At 40.4% G+C, this 15,987-nt stretch overlaps 1 protein-coding gene across 2 annotated transcripts; it reads left to right on the top strand.

The window, feature by feature from the left end:
* The first annotated feature begins 6,538 nt into the window (after positions 1 to 6,538).
* On the top strand, positions 6,539 to 15,358 carry mylk5 (myosin, light chain kinase 5). Of its 2 annotated transcripts, none has more exons than XM_020632639.3 (17): positions 6,539 to 7,047; positions 8,264 to 8,449; positions 8,986 to 9,138; positions 9,260 to 9,442; positions 9,823 to 9,858; positions 10,897 to 11,024; positions 11,135 to 11,288; positions 11,621 to 11,932; positions 12,026 to 12,128; positions 12,447 to 12,650; positions 12,760 to 12,977; positions 13,063 to 13,186; positions 13,952 to 14,104; positions 14,186 to 14,315; positions 14,406 to 14,493; positions 14,584 to 14,724; positions 14,921 to 15,358. In XM_020632639.3, exons 1-17 carry the CDS (start codon positions 6,912 to 6,914, stop codon positions 15,124 to 15,126), a joined length of 2,655 nt encoding a protein of 884 aa, XP_020488295.1. In that variant the 5' UTR covers positions 6,539 to 6,911; the 3' UTR covers positions 15,127 to 15,358. The 2 variants fall into 2 exon arrangements, with proteins under 2 accessions (XP_020488295.1, XP_020488296.1); XM_020632640.3 differs by having other exon boundaries at positions 6,541 to 7,047; positions 8,300 to 8,449.
* Positions 15,359 to 15,987: the final 629 nt, after the last annotated feature.

The raw sequence follows: 15,987 nt of genomic DNA, 5'->3' as shown, positions 1-15,987 counted from the left end.
ACATGATGAATGCTCTCATACTTCAAACTGTTAAACCTTAACATCAGAATGTACAGAAATGGTGTTCAACAGCTGTTAATTTTCTTGGACCTTTCACAATCCCTTACACAAAGTCCAGCATTTCTGAAATCACTATACACAATCTCTCATACCATATTGCTTTAATGATGAGATAAACGTGTGTGTGTGTGTGTGTGTGTCCTAACTTGCATTCTTGGTGGTCCATTTTCATCGCCTTGGCTTTTTTTTTTTTTACTGCTCATAAGTGCATGGCACACTCAGGGGGTGGCTGTGACAACATAACAGTTACAAACAACTGTTAAAGATCGACCCCTGGATTTTTCAGGGGAGTTCTGTTGTAATGCATTTGGTAGCAGAAGTAGAAAGTGAGAGAGCGCCTCAGAGCCTCTCCAGCTGTTGAGCGAAGAGGTGCCGACAGCTGCGTGACAGATATTTTGGGAGCCTGCATGCAGCACGCCTGGGATAATAATGGGCTTGATTGGGAGGGAAGAAAACAGTTAAAGTTCGTCCAGACACCACAGTTTGTATACAGCCATGCCACTCTTGTAAACTTTTGGTGTTATGGCGCAAGTAGCAAATGATATCAAGAGGAAGGATGGGCTGTTTGTTGTTTTTAAGCTACTGGGCGATGTCTTCGTTTTCTAATGTTTCACAGTTTGATGAATTTATTGAAATTTGAGGCAGAGGTAGCACTACAATTGTTGACATGTTAAAAAATATTATTATCAGGGTAGACCATCCCCCAACAAGTTTGGTGTTACAATATCTATACTGATGAAATTTGTGTCAAATTTAAAATAATGAAATGTTTGTTTCTCATGTTTCATTAATTCATGCAGCTCATAATGAATTGTATTGTATTTGCTTTTATGCATATACATAAAAGATCAATAACAACAGAAAGATTTCACTTTGTTAGCATAGGTCATTTTGAGACTGTTGAGCATAAATCCTGACTACAGTCCTCTTGACGAAGAGGAAATACTGCAACAATAATTCCTTTATTATGTTATTTGCCTCCTCTTTGCAAAGCCTGTTCCGATCCAAACAGCCATAGGGAGGAAGTAAAAGATTACGATAACTAATAACAGTAATGGGCAGCAGGAGATTTTTCTTTTTTAAAGAGTCTAGAAAGGCAACAGTTAAACCGCTGTAAAAGAAGTAGCAGTAAAATGTCTCTTTATGCCTTGTAAATGCAGCACAGGAGCACTCTGAGCACCTGCATCTCCAGGTAAACACGAGTGTTACATAGAAAAAGGGAGCTCTAATCCAGTCTGTGGCTGCAGCCAGTCTCCTGTGGGCCTCACTAAGGCCTCAGGCTTCCTCGATGACTTATTGAGTTGGCTCCTCTCTGGCGAGCGCCGGCCCCCCTTTTTAAATGGAGGTGCTCTTAACAGCTCTTTCTGAGGAATTTACAGCCCTGGCCCCGTCCCACTCAGTCCAGGAGAGGGGAGGCAGGGAGGGAGGCACACTGCATCCTTGTCCCAACACAGCCAGTAGTGGAAATGTACAGCTTCAGGCAAGGTGGCAGCAGAGCTCCTGTTTAAGAATGTGTGCGTGCCCATTTGTCTCTCTATATATCTGTGTGTGTGTGTGTGTGTGTGAGTTTTCTTGGCCTTACATGCTTCTGAGCGTGTGTTCGTGCATGTTAACCTAAGTAAATGAGTGAGTGGTTATGGGAGGGCTCCAACTCTGTAGGTTTTTCTCTGTAATTTCACTCTCTGCACAGCGTAATCGCTTCCATGTGGGCCCACACCAACAACAGAGTGGTTGAGGGCCTCATTGCAAAGGTGGGAGTTACACACATACAGGCTTTCAAATGCTCCCTCTCATTGAAAAGGACTGCCAAGACTGTTCACGAATGTGTCAGACGCCAAAAATATCTTTTCTATTTACTAAAATCAGTTTCACTTACACCCTATTATATATTTATTGTTCGATTCTTTTTTTTTTTAGAGTTAAAACACAGAGCTGTTTTGGGTTAAAAGCACAAACATTTGGAGTCTCAGACTAGCAGGTAAAAAAATGATCTAAATCCTATCTCTCAATTTGTGAAATTGCAAGACATGCTGCTTGCCTTATGAATGCTAGTCATTTCCTATTGTTTTTCTTTACATACTGTGCTGTTTGTAGTGTCTCCCACCTCACATGTTGAACTGTGGGCCTGGAACACCCCGAGCACTGCAGGGCCAGACAGTCACGGTCAATGTGTGAAACCAACAGAGCGAAAAACAACAGGACCTTTTGCACGACAGCGGGTCAGCATTTAAAAACACCTCTATGAAGCCAGTTAGCTGTTTCAGCCGCAAGGGAAAAGAAATTATAAGTTGCAAGAGTGCCTGATAGGAGAGATGGTATTTTAGGAAGTATGTACAGTACAAGTCATACATGTAAAGACAGGGGCAGTGCAATGTGATCCCACTAGGGACTGACCTTTAAATAACCATTTGGTGCTTCAAACATTACATTCTGAGATCTGATTATTGTTGCAGCTCATGTTAATATTGTCATGGTGAACAACACCCCCTGCTGTTTTATGTGACGCTACAATACAACCTATAAATATCCAAACATATACAGCATGAATAAATGGCCCCTCAGCAAGATGAAATTGTTTTGTCACCTCGACTCACCTTTGACATGATGCATAAATCAGATTGTCCTTTTTCCCCCCAAAGAAGGGCTCTCTGCAGAAACACATCATCATCAGTGGGAATAGACAGAGTTAGTTTGGCCATCAGGCTACACAGCAGCTTTGGTCTCAGTGCGTACATACTCTCAGTAGTACAGCCAGAGGCCATTTATGACTGTTTGTCCAGCCAGCCTGAGCTGCTGTCAGGGGTCACTGTGTTACATTTGTCATGGTGCCTTGGAAGCTATGTGATATTTTTTTTGCTGAAAAGTGGCCTGGACTGTGGAAGTGTATAGTTTTTGAAAAATGTTTAATGAGCACTGGCACAAGAATAAGCAAAAGTAGCAATAAAACCAAATATAAATACAACTTTAAATCTCATTCAAAACTTAAATTGAAAGTACAAAAGTATTTGCTCCAAAATGTGCTTTCAGTTCCAAAAGTCTATTATATGAAAGCAACGTCTTACTGTTGCAGTATGAGGGAGGGGCTAATTATTTCAAGCCCCATGCTTTGAACTTCAGTGGTACATTTTCAATATTGATGTTTTGCCACAGGGGGGTGCTATAGTGCCATATTAGGCTTTTCTGAAAGTGTACTGTACACCTCTGGTACCTCTGGTAATTTATTGGCCTGTGCCTTTGGTGATATACAGTGTTTGTTTCTGCTCTAGGTTCAGGTAATATTTCATTTCTAGATGTCATTATGAGACACAAAGCACTTACTTATCCAGGACAGGACAGACTGCAGCTAAAAAGTCTGATGCCATGTTTTAAAGTTAGGGGTTTAAGACCAAACTGGATATTGCAGCCTTACACAGAATACATTTATGATGGAAAATATATGTAAAAAAAAAAGTATTTAATTGAACACGAATTGCTTCATACAGTTGGCCTCTAGATGGTGCAAGAGCCTTCCTTCTCTGAGATAGTGATTATCTGAGCATGCTTTTTTAGATCATAACTGTCAACTTCACTCTTTTTTTTTTTTTCTGGCATACTCAACCTAACTCTGTCACGCTTCATTGGAATCACATGTTGATACAAGTTTTTGCAGAAAGCAAACAGAGAGATATTCAGAGGGCACCGGATAAGTTGCACAAACCTGTTCATGTAAATGTTGTTCCATTCATTATAATGTCAGAAATGTAATTTGAAGGACTTAAAGTTTGTTCAAGCTTTCATTAAACCTATCCTGTTTTTTGCTCTTGTTTCATGGTTTGGTAACCTGACTTTAAATATGAAACGCTCTTAATCAAATTATCAAGTGGGCGAGCAAACTCTTAGGTGTGTTTCAATCCAACATATCAGATCCTTATTCTTTACAGCTGCAGCTTTAGACAAACTTTATTCTCCATGCCTGTTCTCACCCCTTAAATGAGGAGTTTCAGCTTCTCTGGCTGTCGTTTTGTTGCTCCTAAGGGGAGAACAAGCAAAAAACAGGCAAAAAATGTCTTTCTAATCTTGTATTTGTATCTTTATGTGTTGGTATGTATCTTTGGAATGCTGATCTCCTGTCTACATAACACATTTACCTTTCTAGGTACCAATAAAGAACTTGAACTTTGAACCTTGAACCTAATGTAGGTCATATTCAGATTCAGATTCAGATAACTTTATATATCCCAGAAGGGCAATTCAGTTTCACAGCCGACTGAGTCATTGGAAGAAACCAAGATTACAAAAAGGAAACACACACAGTCACAGCAGCGTTCAGACAATTACATTCACATGTCAGTAATAACAATTCAACAGAAGAACAGGTCGTTCATATTAATATTCTCGAAGAACATAAATTGTAAACATCTGTTAATTGCCACTTATTGACAATACAATACATATTTCTATTAGTTATATTCTATTAGTATACTTTTTTTTTTTTTTTTTACACTTTTTCCAGTGAATTCAGTAATTTTACTCAACTTCAAGCAATTGTCTGATGTTAAAGGTTTTTTTAATGAACTTATTGAAAGTAGATTTTTATTTTAACAGTTGACAAGAATCAAATGGACATGGTTCCAATCTGTACGAAACAGACAGGTGTTGTTTTTCATTCTGTCTTTCATTATAAAATAAATACTTGATTTCTCATGTCATTGTCAGTTTTTGCATTCACTCAAATGAAATCCGTTTCAGTTTTAAAGCTCTACACAGATTCCTGTCCATTGACTGAATTCTTTCTCCCCTCTGCTGTGCCTATCTTATGTCTACATCTCTGCCCTTTTTCTCTTTTATCACAGCAATAATTTCCAGACAGAGCAGACTACCTGCATGCATACCATCTACTGGTGGAAGCTGCAGTCTGTACTGTGAAGAGAGAGAGAGAGGGGGGGGGGGGGGGTCAGTCAGCATGTCTCCCCCCCTGCTCTAGACTCTATTGTGTGCAGTAAGTCGTCCTTTGCCTAAATGACATTAATTATGCTCCTATTGGCCAGGGCTCTGTGGGAGAACTGCAGCATTATCACTCTGTTTCCTCCTAATGAGGGTCTCTGCTAAATCTCTCTGCATGTGTTTTCTTTTTCCAGGGTAGCTGTCACTTCCTATTTAAAGCTTTGAGTCAGATGTCATTAGATACAGTGTCTGTCATAATATGCAATGTGTATGACATGCTGACATGTTTTTGTAAAGTAACACCACTGTCACAACAATTAAAACCTTCACGTGAAGGCTCCATTAACAATATTACATTCAGACCGGAGTCCTAAACTTAAAAAACAAGTTGTATTATTGAATGCAATAGCAAAACCCCTTACAAAACGTGATCATCGGTGACAAAAGGTGGGAAAAGAAAGACAGAATGTGTTATTAGGCAGAGACTGGCCACTTTCAACAGCGCTGCTGAAATGACCGTGTGCTTAACAGTGATACATTCCAGAAATTAGGTCAACACTGAAAATGTAGGCAAGTGCAATGTCATTTAATGTCATAAAAAATGTCATAAAAAGTTTTTTATTTATTGTTTATGGCAGGTAGTATCATTCAGACTTAAGTTGTGTGGCTTTAATCGAGTTCCCCATAGACTGTATTGGGTTTTTGCACCAGAGCGGGTTTTGGATCAAATAACAGCTCTATTTAAAATGTGAAATCAAAACTATCAGGGCACTATTTTTCAGAATGGCTTTTATCTGTTTTTGCAAATAAACTCTTCATATATCAAAAACATCCGTACAATGTTTTTTTTTCTGTGAGTGAAGGCTTTTGGCAAATGTTTGATTTTGAAATTCTTCCGTCACAGAAACTAAAACAAGCCCCTCAAAGGAAATGTCTGTGTGATCACTGATGTGGAATTGAGGAAGCTGGTGTGGGAGCGGAATGAAAAGAGATGTTATAATCACCTCAGTGGGCTTCTGCTGTGAGTTCACTGAAGGGGGGATCCCTACAGGTTGATCATTATGACACATTTTATTCCCTGCATCGCAACTATTTAAAGACAGCAGATTGTGTGATGTGTTAATAGTCTAAACCACACTTATATAGAACAACAGTGGGCCACACATGAGACATCATGGTTACCATAGCAGCAGGTGGTTTTGTGCAGGGGCACTGTTACCCTGGAACTGTTCGTCCTGTTGTCCTGTGGGGCCGGGTTTGGGACTTAAAAAACCACAAGATTTATGAGCCTGTTGTTCTTAATCATAGCTTTAGAGCTACATGCATTAGAATGAACATTTGCTTTAGAAGCGTCTCTGGCATCACAAAGTTCAGTTGCAGCATTGATAAGTAAGCGGGCAAACAGCACAATCGATAAAGCACAGCATTCGACAAACAGCACACAATATGACCTTTGGCTGTGTGGATAGATAAGCCTATTCCTTCTTTCCCTTCCATTTTCCCTTGTTTATGTGCAGTATGTGCATTAGACATGGTAATAAAGACCAGGGTTTGAGTAGTGGGAGGAGGATCAGGCATTAGAGTAACTATGGAGAGACAAGGAGAGTGCTGCCTGACCTGAGAAAGCTGGAGTAAAACAAAAAGATTTGTTTTGTAGGTGGAGTCAGTGTAGATCAGGGGAGGGTGAGAAATGACGACTTTGAACATGTGCATAGAAGTGTGAGGAGTGAGGTTTAGAGCTGCACTAGCTGAAGCAGGGAGTGAGAAAGACACTCAGAATAGTATTGTTTTTTTTTTTTTTACAGAAGCTGCAGAGGCCCACAAGGCTGCAACAAAAAAAAAGGAAGTAAGATAATCAGCTTGGGAAATGACAGTGTAAATTATTTGCTGTAGCTCCGCTCAGAAAGCAGGGAGGTCTTACCATAGAAATGAACGGTGATGGCAGCAAACAGCGTTATGTGTCTACTTTCAGGATGCACATCAAGCCACCCTGTGCATCCTCTGCATCAGGGAAGCAGTCAAGATCAAATGACACAAGGACTTTAGAAAAATCTTCTGACGCAGGTAAGTGCAGCACTAAGGAGAGAGAGGGAAGGGGGCTGAATAATGTAGGCGTGTGTGTTTGTGTTGGAAGAGTCAGCCTGGTAGGTAGCAGTTAACATGTTATTAATGTTGACATTTCAATAGACAAGTCTGAACATGGTGATGCGTCCAGATAACACTGCTAACACAGATTGCTTTCAATTTTCTAAAGTTTTCTGTTGCTGCAAAAATAAGAAGAAAGTGCAAGTGTGTTCCCTCAAAGTTAATATCCATTGTTACGTTTGTCTTGAATGAGAGTGTCCAAACAACAGATCTGAATGTTTATCGTGCCTGGGGCCTTTCGTTTCCATGTCAGTACTATAACATTGTTTTGCTGTCAAAGCTCTAAAAAGAGTTAATTAAACCTAATCGAACAAAGCTAAATATCTTATTTAAGCTGTATATGATTCACCTGTCAACATAGCCACTATGTCTGCTTCTTCTACAGTATTTTAGACATCAAAATACCAGGAAGTGATACAAATAAACTTTTGAGCCATTTTGACCACATACAGTTTCCTTTTCAACAGCTATGGGTTGTTTTTTTTTTAACGCAGCCTGTTAGAGTGATGACTGACTTCAAACATGCTTCAAATCTTCAAACGCCTAGTTTTTAAAAAGAAGTTCAGAGATTCAAAATGTCATGAGAGGTGTGAAAACCTCCTCTCAGTCTGTAAGGCTAAAAAAAAATCCACTCTGAAGCATTCACTGACTGCACTCATACACCAGTGAATAATTCAGTGGTGTAAAAACTGGCTAAAGGTTGATAATATAACATCCATTTGGTTAAACCATAACTACTATACAGCTTTTCATTGCATTATACATTGCTTGCTTAGATTTGGTCCTTTTTTACACAATGTCTGGATGGGGCAATAAACTTCCCCAGAGAGGCTTCAGCTCTGTGATGGTATTTAACTGTGCTGGTGATACCACTCAGTGTCAGTCTGCACTGCTGATAATGTGCTTCTGAGTGAAGCAGTACCCTCCCCAGTGCTTTAAGCCAGGATTTAATTTGAAATTAATGAAATACTTTGCCCTGCTAAAGTACTTTTTTGAAGACGCTGAAAACAACACAACACATGTATTCATGAATATAAAACTCTTATCAATGAAGACTTTGCTTCACTTGCGGCGGAAGTCAGCAGTTTGGTGTGAGAAATGATGTGAAGAATGTAAAGAATGTAATGTTTTATAGGCCTCCCCTCCCTCCACACCTCTCTTCCACATTCAGGGTGTCATAAACTCCCTTCCAGTCAATGCCTCGATCCACCGGTCTTCATAGAGCCCCTGCAGGACTGCTGTGCGGATGAAGGAAGTGACATCACTCTGCGGGGGGTTATCACCGGCAGTCAGCCAATCAAAGTGTCCTGGCTGCACAATGGTGAGGGGGTTACACAAGTTACACTGCTGCATCCATATGTTTTCTTTGGTTGAATGTTGACCAAAGTACCCCAAATGCCCCCATTAAGTCATGAAAATAAATATAGCATAACATGTGTGAAATTGAAGACAACAATCAAATTGTTTTAAATTGACATTATAGATATTTATGATTATACTTATTTCAAAACCATGATTTCAAAACATGATGCTCTGCACATTCACATCAAACTGAAACATTCTAGATAAAACAGATAACATTCTTTTACCTTCTTTTTCTGTTACACTTTGCAGTGCCTTTTACTAAGCCTGATTTTTTATTTTATTTAAAGTGTATGTTTAAATAATGTCTGGCAATGCAAAAGCATTTTTAAAGGCAGATACACAACTACAACAGCAACAACATCTTATCTTCTGTATCAGTTGTTGTCCTCCTGGCCCCTCCATTTTCACAAACCCTCTCCTCATTGTACTCTCTAGCACATTACACTAACAAGAAAGAGTGTGTCTAGTGATTTTGTTTGCTTCTATGGGCAGGTGAAGTGGCCCATTTTGGGGGTTCATCCTTCGATGGCAGGGAGATGAGTTTTGTGGTGACAGAGTGCTTACCTGAAGATGCTGGTGCCTACACATGTCTGGCGGAAAACAATGCCGGGAAGACGTCCTGCTGCGCTGCCGTGTTTGTCAAGGGTGAGGAACACATTTAAAATTGAAACGCTGCCTCTTTCAAGCTGTCATGCAAGTTTTCTCATACTCTGATAGCCAGTTTCATTTCTCATGTAAAGTGTCCTCTTCTCCTTTTCCAATCCAGACTTTGAAACTATCTATGGTGCACAGAGTTGTGTCTCAAAGAACCCAACTTCTGCTTCTGAGGGGAAAACACAGAATGGAAGGTCACCACGGTTCCCCAAAGACGAGCCACAGAACTTAAGAGCATCTTTTTGTACCTCTCCCAAAGGCCCCGATAAGCCTTGCCCTGTGTCAAGTTCAAAAGGTAATCAGATTCTGAACCATTGGTAATTTAGGTGCAAATTATCTACCGTTTCAGGGGTCAATGCTTGCTTCCTTAAAAAAAAAAAAAAAAAACCTACTCTTTATCACTGTTTTAACCTCCTCTGGTTTTTAAAGTTACATTTTAATACAACTAGGAAATGCATCATTGCCAGTCCTTTTTTTGATTGGCTCTCAGGCAACAATCATATCATTCAGGAAGTATGCAGGACATCCACAACAACGCAGCCTTTTGTAACATCCTCTTGTGGTTCTCAGTCCCAAGTGAACACCATGTAGGGAAATGGACATCGCACATTAAAGAAGAGCCACACCTCTATGCACCCCTACTAAAACCTACCTGCATTTTCTCTGTCCGTGCAGAAGTCATCCCAAAGAAGAGAGCCAACTCAGGGACAGGTGAGACACACAAACACACACTAATTACTTTTACATCACTTTCTGTCTCTGCCAAATGACCATGTCTGCAAATGTGTTTCCATCATCCACTCACCCTTTCTTGTTGTTAAAAGCTTTACTGTCTTATTTGTCTTCTTCATGGTGATATCCATAAAATTCTGGATTTGTGACGTTTCCTCTGTTTCCTCTTAAGTTTTCGCTGGAGCTGCACTTCCTTTTCAAGACTTTTGTTCAAGCTAAAATGTTTCCACGCTCCAATATATTGTGCTTCTGAATACTGAATCTTAACCTTAGGTTGTATGAGTCCACAAAAAAAAAAAAAAACAGGAAAGCTGATATAATGAAGACTGAAAGTATAGTGTTTTCATTGTTGATGGTTTATAAATTATATTGGGGATGGTGATGGCCAAACAGTTAAACTAGCATCTTACAGCTTATTGAAAAGGCAAACTGTTGATTCTTAAACTATTTAAAAGTTCTCTTTATCAGATTGTCTTTAGTCAAATTCTCCATCCTGATGCCGAATTATTTGCATATCAACAGTGTGAGAGGTGCTTTTTAACCGTGTTCATATATGGAATTTTCTAGGTTTATGTAAAGTAATGTTACATGAGTTAACTACAGGATACAGTACAGACTTAAAGTTTGTTTGCTTGCTTGCTTAGAGGACAATGGTCTTTGTCAATAGTTCTACACGTATGGAACATGTAGAACTCCTTCAGGGAGCATGTGAACCAGATTAATAATGTTTAACACACTTGATTACACAGGAACAGGTTTGTGTGGACATAGGTCATCTTTGTTTTGCTTTTGTTTTAACTTGAGACACTAAAGTCTGTTCTTCTGTTTGCTACAATAATAAGGGTCTCAGGGGAGAGCACAAAAGCTTTAACCACACATCACATAATCGCATCCCCCTACAAGACATATTCTGTCTTTTCGTCTTTATCTCACCCACACACACCACACTGGATAGTTTCCTTTAATGAGCAGACAGGCTCTGAGTCAAAACACTAAACACTTTGTTTTTCTTAACAGGAACACCATTACACTTTGAAAACCCTCCACAGCAGGTCAACGTTGAGTTGGGGAAACCGCTCAGAGTGTCGTGTTTATTCAGAAGCAGCGCTCCTGTTGTGTCCTGTTGGATCAGAAACAAAGAACAGGTGCTGTCAGTCTAAAGCTGGTTTTACAACATATCCACTTTTTTGCTATTTTCCAACTGTCTCTCAGTTTTTATAACCCTTCTCTCTCTCCTTTCTCTTCAAATCTGCAGATAGTGGATGGTCCGGAGCTGTGGGCAGAAAACACTGATCAGTGCAGCACTCTTGTAATTGCAAAGGCTAAACCACAGCACACAGGTCGCTACACCGTGGTAGTGAAGGACCGCAATAGCTCAGCACAACACACACTCACTCTTTCTGTAATAGGTAAGACAACAGTATCAGGACCATGTGAAGAAGGTTTGTATGGTGCTGTATGATACAAAGGATTTCCATTTAGGAAAAAGGCTGCAAATCAAACCCAAAACAAATCAATTTAGTGCAATTACGGGCTTGCAGCAAATACTTAAACAATGCAATATCAAAACACACATACCCGGAAAAAAGGCAACTGAAAAATAATTCATAGCCAGATGTGCAGCTCATTTAAATTTGCAGCACATTTCAGTTGTATTTTTTTTGTATTACTTGCATTAGCCCCTATGAGCCCCTGTGGATTTGCAGTTACTTTAACACTTTTTCATTAACTCTCCCTTCAGAGAGGCCGCAGCCTCCAGCTTCCTGCCCTGTGATCTCCCTCATCTCCATCACCAGCCTCGTGCTGTCTTGGTCGGGCCCTTGCTACGACGGCGGCAGTGTTGTCCTGGGTTATGTGGTTGAGGTAAAGAACAAAGGTGGTGCTGAGCCTGGTGAATGGAGAGAACTCACTGCCCAGTGTAAGAGTACATCATACAGAGTGAGCTCTGGGCTGCAGCCTCAACAGGAATACTGTTTCAGAGTGAGGGCCTACAACACAGTGGGAATAAGTGAGCCGGGACCAGTGTCACCAGTAGTAAGGATGGAGCAGAAAGGTGAGGGGCAATGGGTTAGCGACCCACTTCTTAAAAAGAGTTTAACATAATGATGTTTCAATTACAGCTCTGCTTTATTTCATTTATATTTAGACAAACCACAAGAAGAGGAACCCCCTCAAGCCTATTCCTGTGTCACTATTGACTCCTCCAACAAAGTTACTGATCACTACAATTTGCTTGAAAAACTGGGAATGTAAGTATCGATGAGGAGGACCAAAATCCATTTTCATGAAAACATTTTTAGAAGTAAAAAGCACTTTTTTTTAGAAATCTAGATAAACAAGAAAGCTTGACACTTCCTGTGAAAGTCTTCAGGCAACCCACGCAGAAAAGTTCACTGCCAAGTACAACAGAATGGGGATTTTCAACATGTAGCGACATGGCTCTACCCCTAATAAACAACAGATGTACAGTGATCAAAGTTGTGAGGAAATCAGCAGTTACAGATAACATCTTTTATTCTCCAGAAATACAAAAAATGACAAAACAAACTTGTATCTGTCTTTATCAGGGGAAAGTTTGGTCTAGTTTTCAAGCTAACCCACAAAGAAACTGGACGTGTGTGTGCGGGGAAGTTCTACAAAGGTCGACGTGCCAAGGAGAGAGAGGCTGCTCGTAAAGAGATTGAGCTGATGAATTACCTTCACCACCCTAAACTGGTTCAGTGCATCGCAGCATATGACCACAGGCCTGAGATGGTCATGGTCATGGAGTTGTAAGTATCACCAGGAAAGCACAAAGTGGTTGATTTATAGAAAAATTCCTGAAAATTCCGCAAGAAATCTAGCAACAACTTGCTGTCACTGTTGTTTGTCTCTGTGTAGTATCGCAGGTGGAGAACTGTTTGAACGCATTGTGGATGACAGCTTCGAGCACACAGAGCCGGCCAGCGCGCACTACATGCAGCAGATCCTGGAGGGGATCGCCTACATGCACCAGCAGAACATCGTTCATCTGGACCTGAAACCTGAAAACATTGTGTGTGTTGACACCACTGGCACCTCCATAAAGATAATCGACTTTGGATTAGCCAGCAGGCTTGGTATGTGAAAAGAAACTCGCTTAGTACAAACACGGTATTCTGGTGTATAGCCTCAACATCAGATTGTGTGATTTATGTTTAACAGATGGAAAAACACCTCTGAAGGTGATGCATGGGACTCCAGAGTTCGTGGCACCTGAAGTGATTAGCTTCGAGCCTGTTGGTCAGGCCACTGACATGTGGAGCATCGGGGTCATCTGCTACATATTGTGAGTCACAGTTTCAGTCCTCTATACCTTTCTATATGAAATATTTAAGCAATTGGAAAGCATACTTTCCTGATGACACCCTAACAACTACAAAGCTAGAGCCAGTTTTATGAGCTCAGCAACCTAAGGTACAAGCTGTACAGACTAAACAAACTAAATACAACGTCTTAACTACTTAACTTTCTTGTTAGCATTAGTTTAATTTTCTATTAATTTAAGAGAAGCTTTAAGGTTGATTTAGTTATCCTTAGACAACAAACTATTTGCTTCCCCAATCTCCATCTTTCCAAGGGGTGCTAAACTAAGCTAAGCTAAGCTAAATGGCTACTAGGGGTAGCATCAACCACGATTTAGACATGATGATGTATCAAACTTTTCATCTAACTCACTCAAATAATCTAAATCTAATCTAATTCATGAATTTACAGCAAAACATGTGAAAATGTTTCTTCTCAATTTGTTGCCTGAAAATTGTGTGACAACTGGAATTTTAGTAAAGGTACCAGGTTAAACCAGTGTTGTAAAACAGCTCAATGTAGCCTATCAAACTGACCTCATTAATTTTGCCTTGCAGACAAAAAGCCTTTTATCAGCTTCAGTTAAATCAGACTGTGCTGGTGGGGTTTGCCATGATGACATAGTTGAATGTAGCTGACTGTCGTTGAAACACTTGACTGACTTTTGACGTCCCCTAGTGGACAAAAGACGAAACATCGAAACCGTGGATCGAATGACAGCTAATGTCTGTCTTCCTCTGGTTTCTAGACTGAGTGGTGAGTCTCCTTTCCAAGGTAACAGTGATGCAGAGACCCTGGCCCTGGTGACAGCCGCCCAGTGGGAGTTTGACGAGGATAGCTTTGATGAGATTACAGATGAGGCCAAAAATTTCATCAGCTCCTTGCTCAACAAGGACACAAGGTGATTTCATGAATTTAGACTTATAGATCAGCCTTCTCAATCATCTTCACATTACTACTTGTAAAACTGGGTATCTCTCAGGCGGAGGATGTCCTGTGAAGAAGGTCTTGCCCACCCTTGGATGGCAGCATTTGACTCTAGAGATCACACCACCACCAAGAATCTGTCCAAGGAGAAGATGAAGAGGTTTCTAGCCAGGCAGAAGTGGAAGGTGATACCTCAGAAGAGCAGTTTTTGGTAGTTCTTTGAGATTGAGGTTAATGTTTCTGCTCCAAACTTTTTACTTTTTTTTGTCCCACAGAAAGCAGGTAAGGCCTTGTTAGCACTGAAGAGAATGGCTCTGCTGTCTAAGAGTGATAGCTCTGGGTCTCCTACCTCCCCTGGAGAAGGTAAGACATTAAAATTATTTGATGATTTAAAGTATGAGGTATAAGTCCCATCCCCTTCTTTCATATACGTCTGACCTATCTCAATCCCAGACTCACCACTGAGCCCAGAGGCACAGCACGCCCTCCAGTCTCTTGAGCGCCAGATGCAGGGCCCACCCAATTTTACCCAGAGCCCAAAGGACCAGGCTGTAGCTCAGGGATCCTGTGCCAGGCTTTCATGTCACCTCACAGGTACACGACTGTGTTTCTTGAGATCCTCTTTCAAGAGCCTTAGCTTTGCCTGTGATTGTCTTTGTGAAAGTTTTTTGTAGATTTGTAGATGTGCCTTGAGAATGAAACTCAAATCAGACTGAAGCCACATTTGAAGACTTGCTGGACTTGACAAAATCTGTTGCATTGTGTCCCTGGCCTCTCTTCTATCTTGAAGGATACCCTGATCCAGAGGTGGTGTGGCTATGTGGTGAAGAGCCTCTGGAGGAGTCATCAACAGTGCAGATAGACTACAAGGAAGATGGGCAGTGCACCCTCGTCCTAGCCAAAGTTGGTCTAGAAGATGCCAATGTTTACACCTGCAGGGCTACCAACGACCATGGGGAGGCATCACGCTCAGCCAAACTCACTGTTATGGAGTAGATTTATTATTCTGATGAATGCACTCACAAAAAACTGTATGAACGTAACATTCTCGAGTGCCTTGAACAGATGTATTGTATATTCTTGTTTTTAATTCAGTAAGAACCAAACTGAACATTCTGTAGTGTGGCTGGACATGTATGAAACATGTATTATTGTACAAAATGTATGAACAGATTAATATAGTGACATAGCTGCAAACATACATAAAGGTTTATATTTCTTCATGGAACTAATGTGTGGTTATTCCTTGTTTAAAAAAAATATATATATATATATATAATTCTGACGTCTGCAAAAAGTTCTTTAACCGCATGATTTCACTCAATCCTGGAGTTCATAATGAGAGGGACCCTTTGAAAAAATCATCTTCAAGTGCACAGTGTTGGCTCGATCCAGTTGTTGGATGAATTTTCATCCTCCACATCCCACTGTTCTCTGGGAGGAGAACTGCTTCGCAGTGCCGGAACCTGTCAAAAGAGGGTAAATAAAAAAAAAACCCTTTACATAGCAATGCAGCTTTTGTAACATCTTTAACATCTAAAGTACAATTAATGTGAGGGTGAAGGCATAACAGCTGCTCTATGTGGCTGAGTCCTTCCCTGATTAAATAAATAATATGTACAAGTATTTTACATGTTCTTTTCATTTTTGTGGTGTATGGGTGTGGGCCAAAGTTAAGGCCAAACAAATAAGGCGTACTAACAACCTGCTTTAAAATTACTCTCTAATACTGTAGAAGGATATCAGTGGAAAATGCTCAAAGCTTCCAGTCATTTTCTCTGTGAGCTCTAGAAAAAGCCTGGAGTGTATCAAACTACAACAAAAAAATAATACATTTAAGAATGATATTTCATTATA

The sequence above is a fragment of the Labrus bergylta genome, chromosome 16 (genome assembly GCF_963930695.1).
Source record: "Labrus bergylta chromosome 16, fLabBer1.1, whole genome shotgun sequence".
NCBI lineage: Eukaryota > Metazoa > Chordata > Actinopteri > Labriformes > Labridae > Labrus > Labrus bergylta.
The sequence above is the reverse complement of the archived record's forward strand: the minus strand, read 5'-3'. Positions and strand labels throughout refer to the sequence as shown.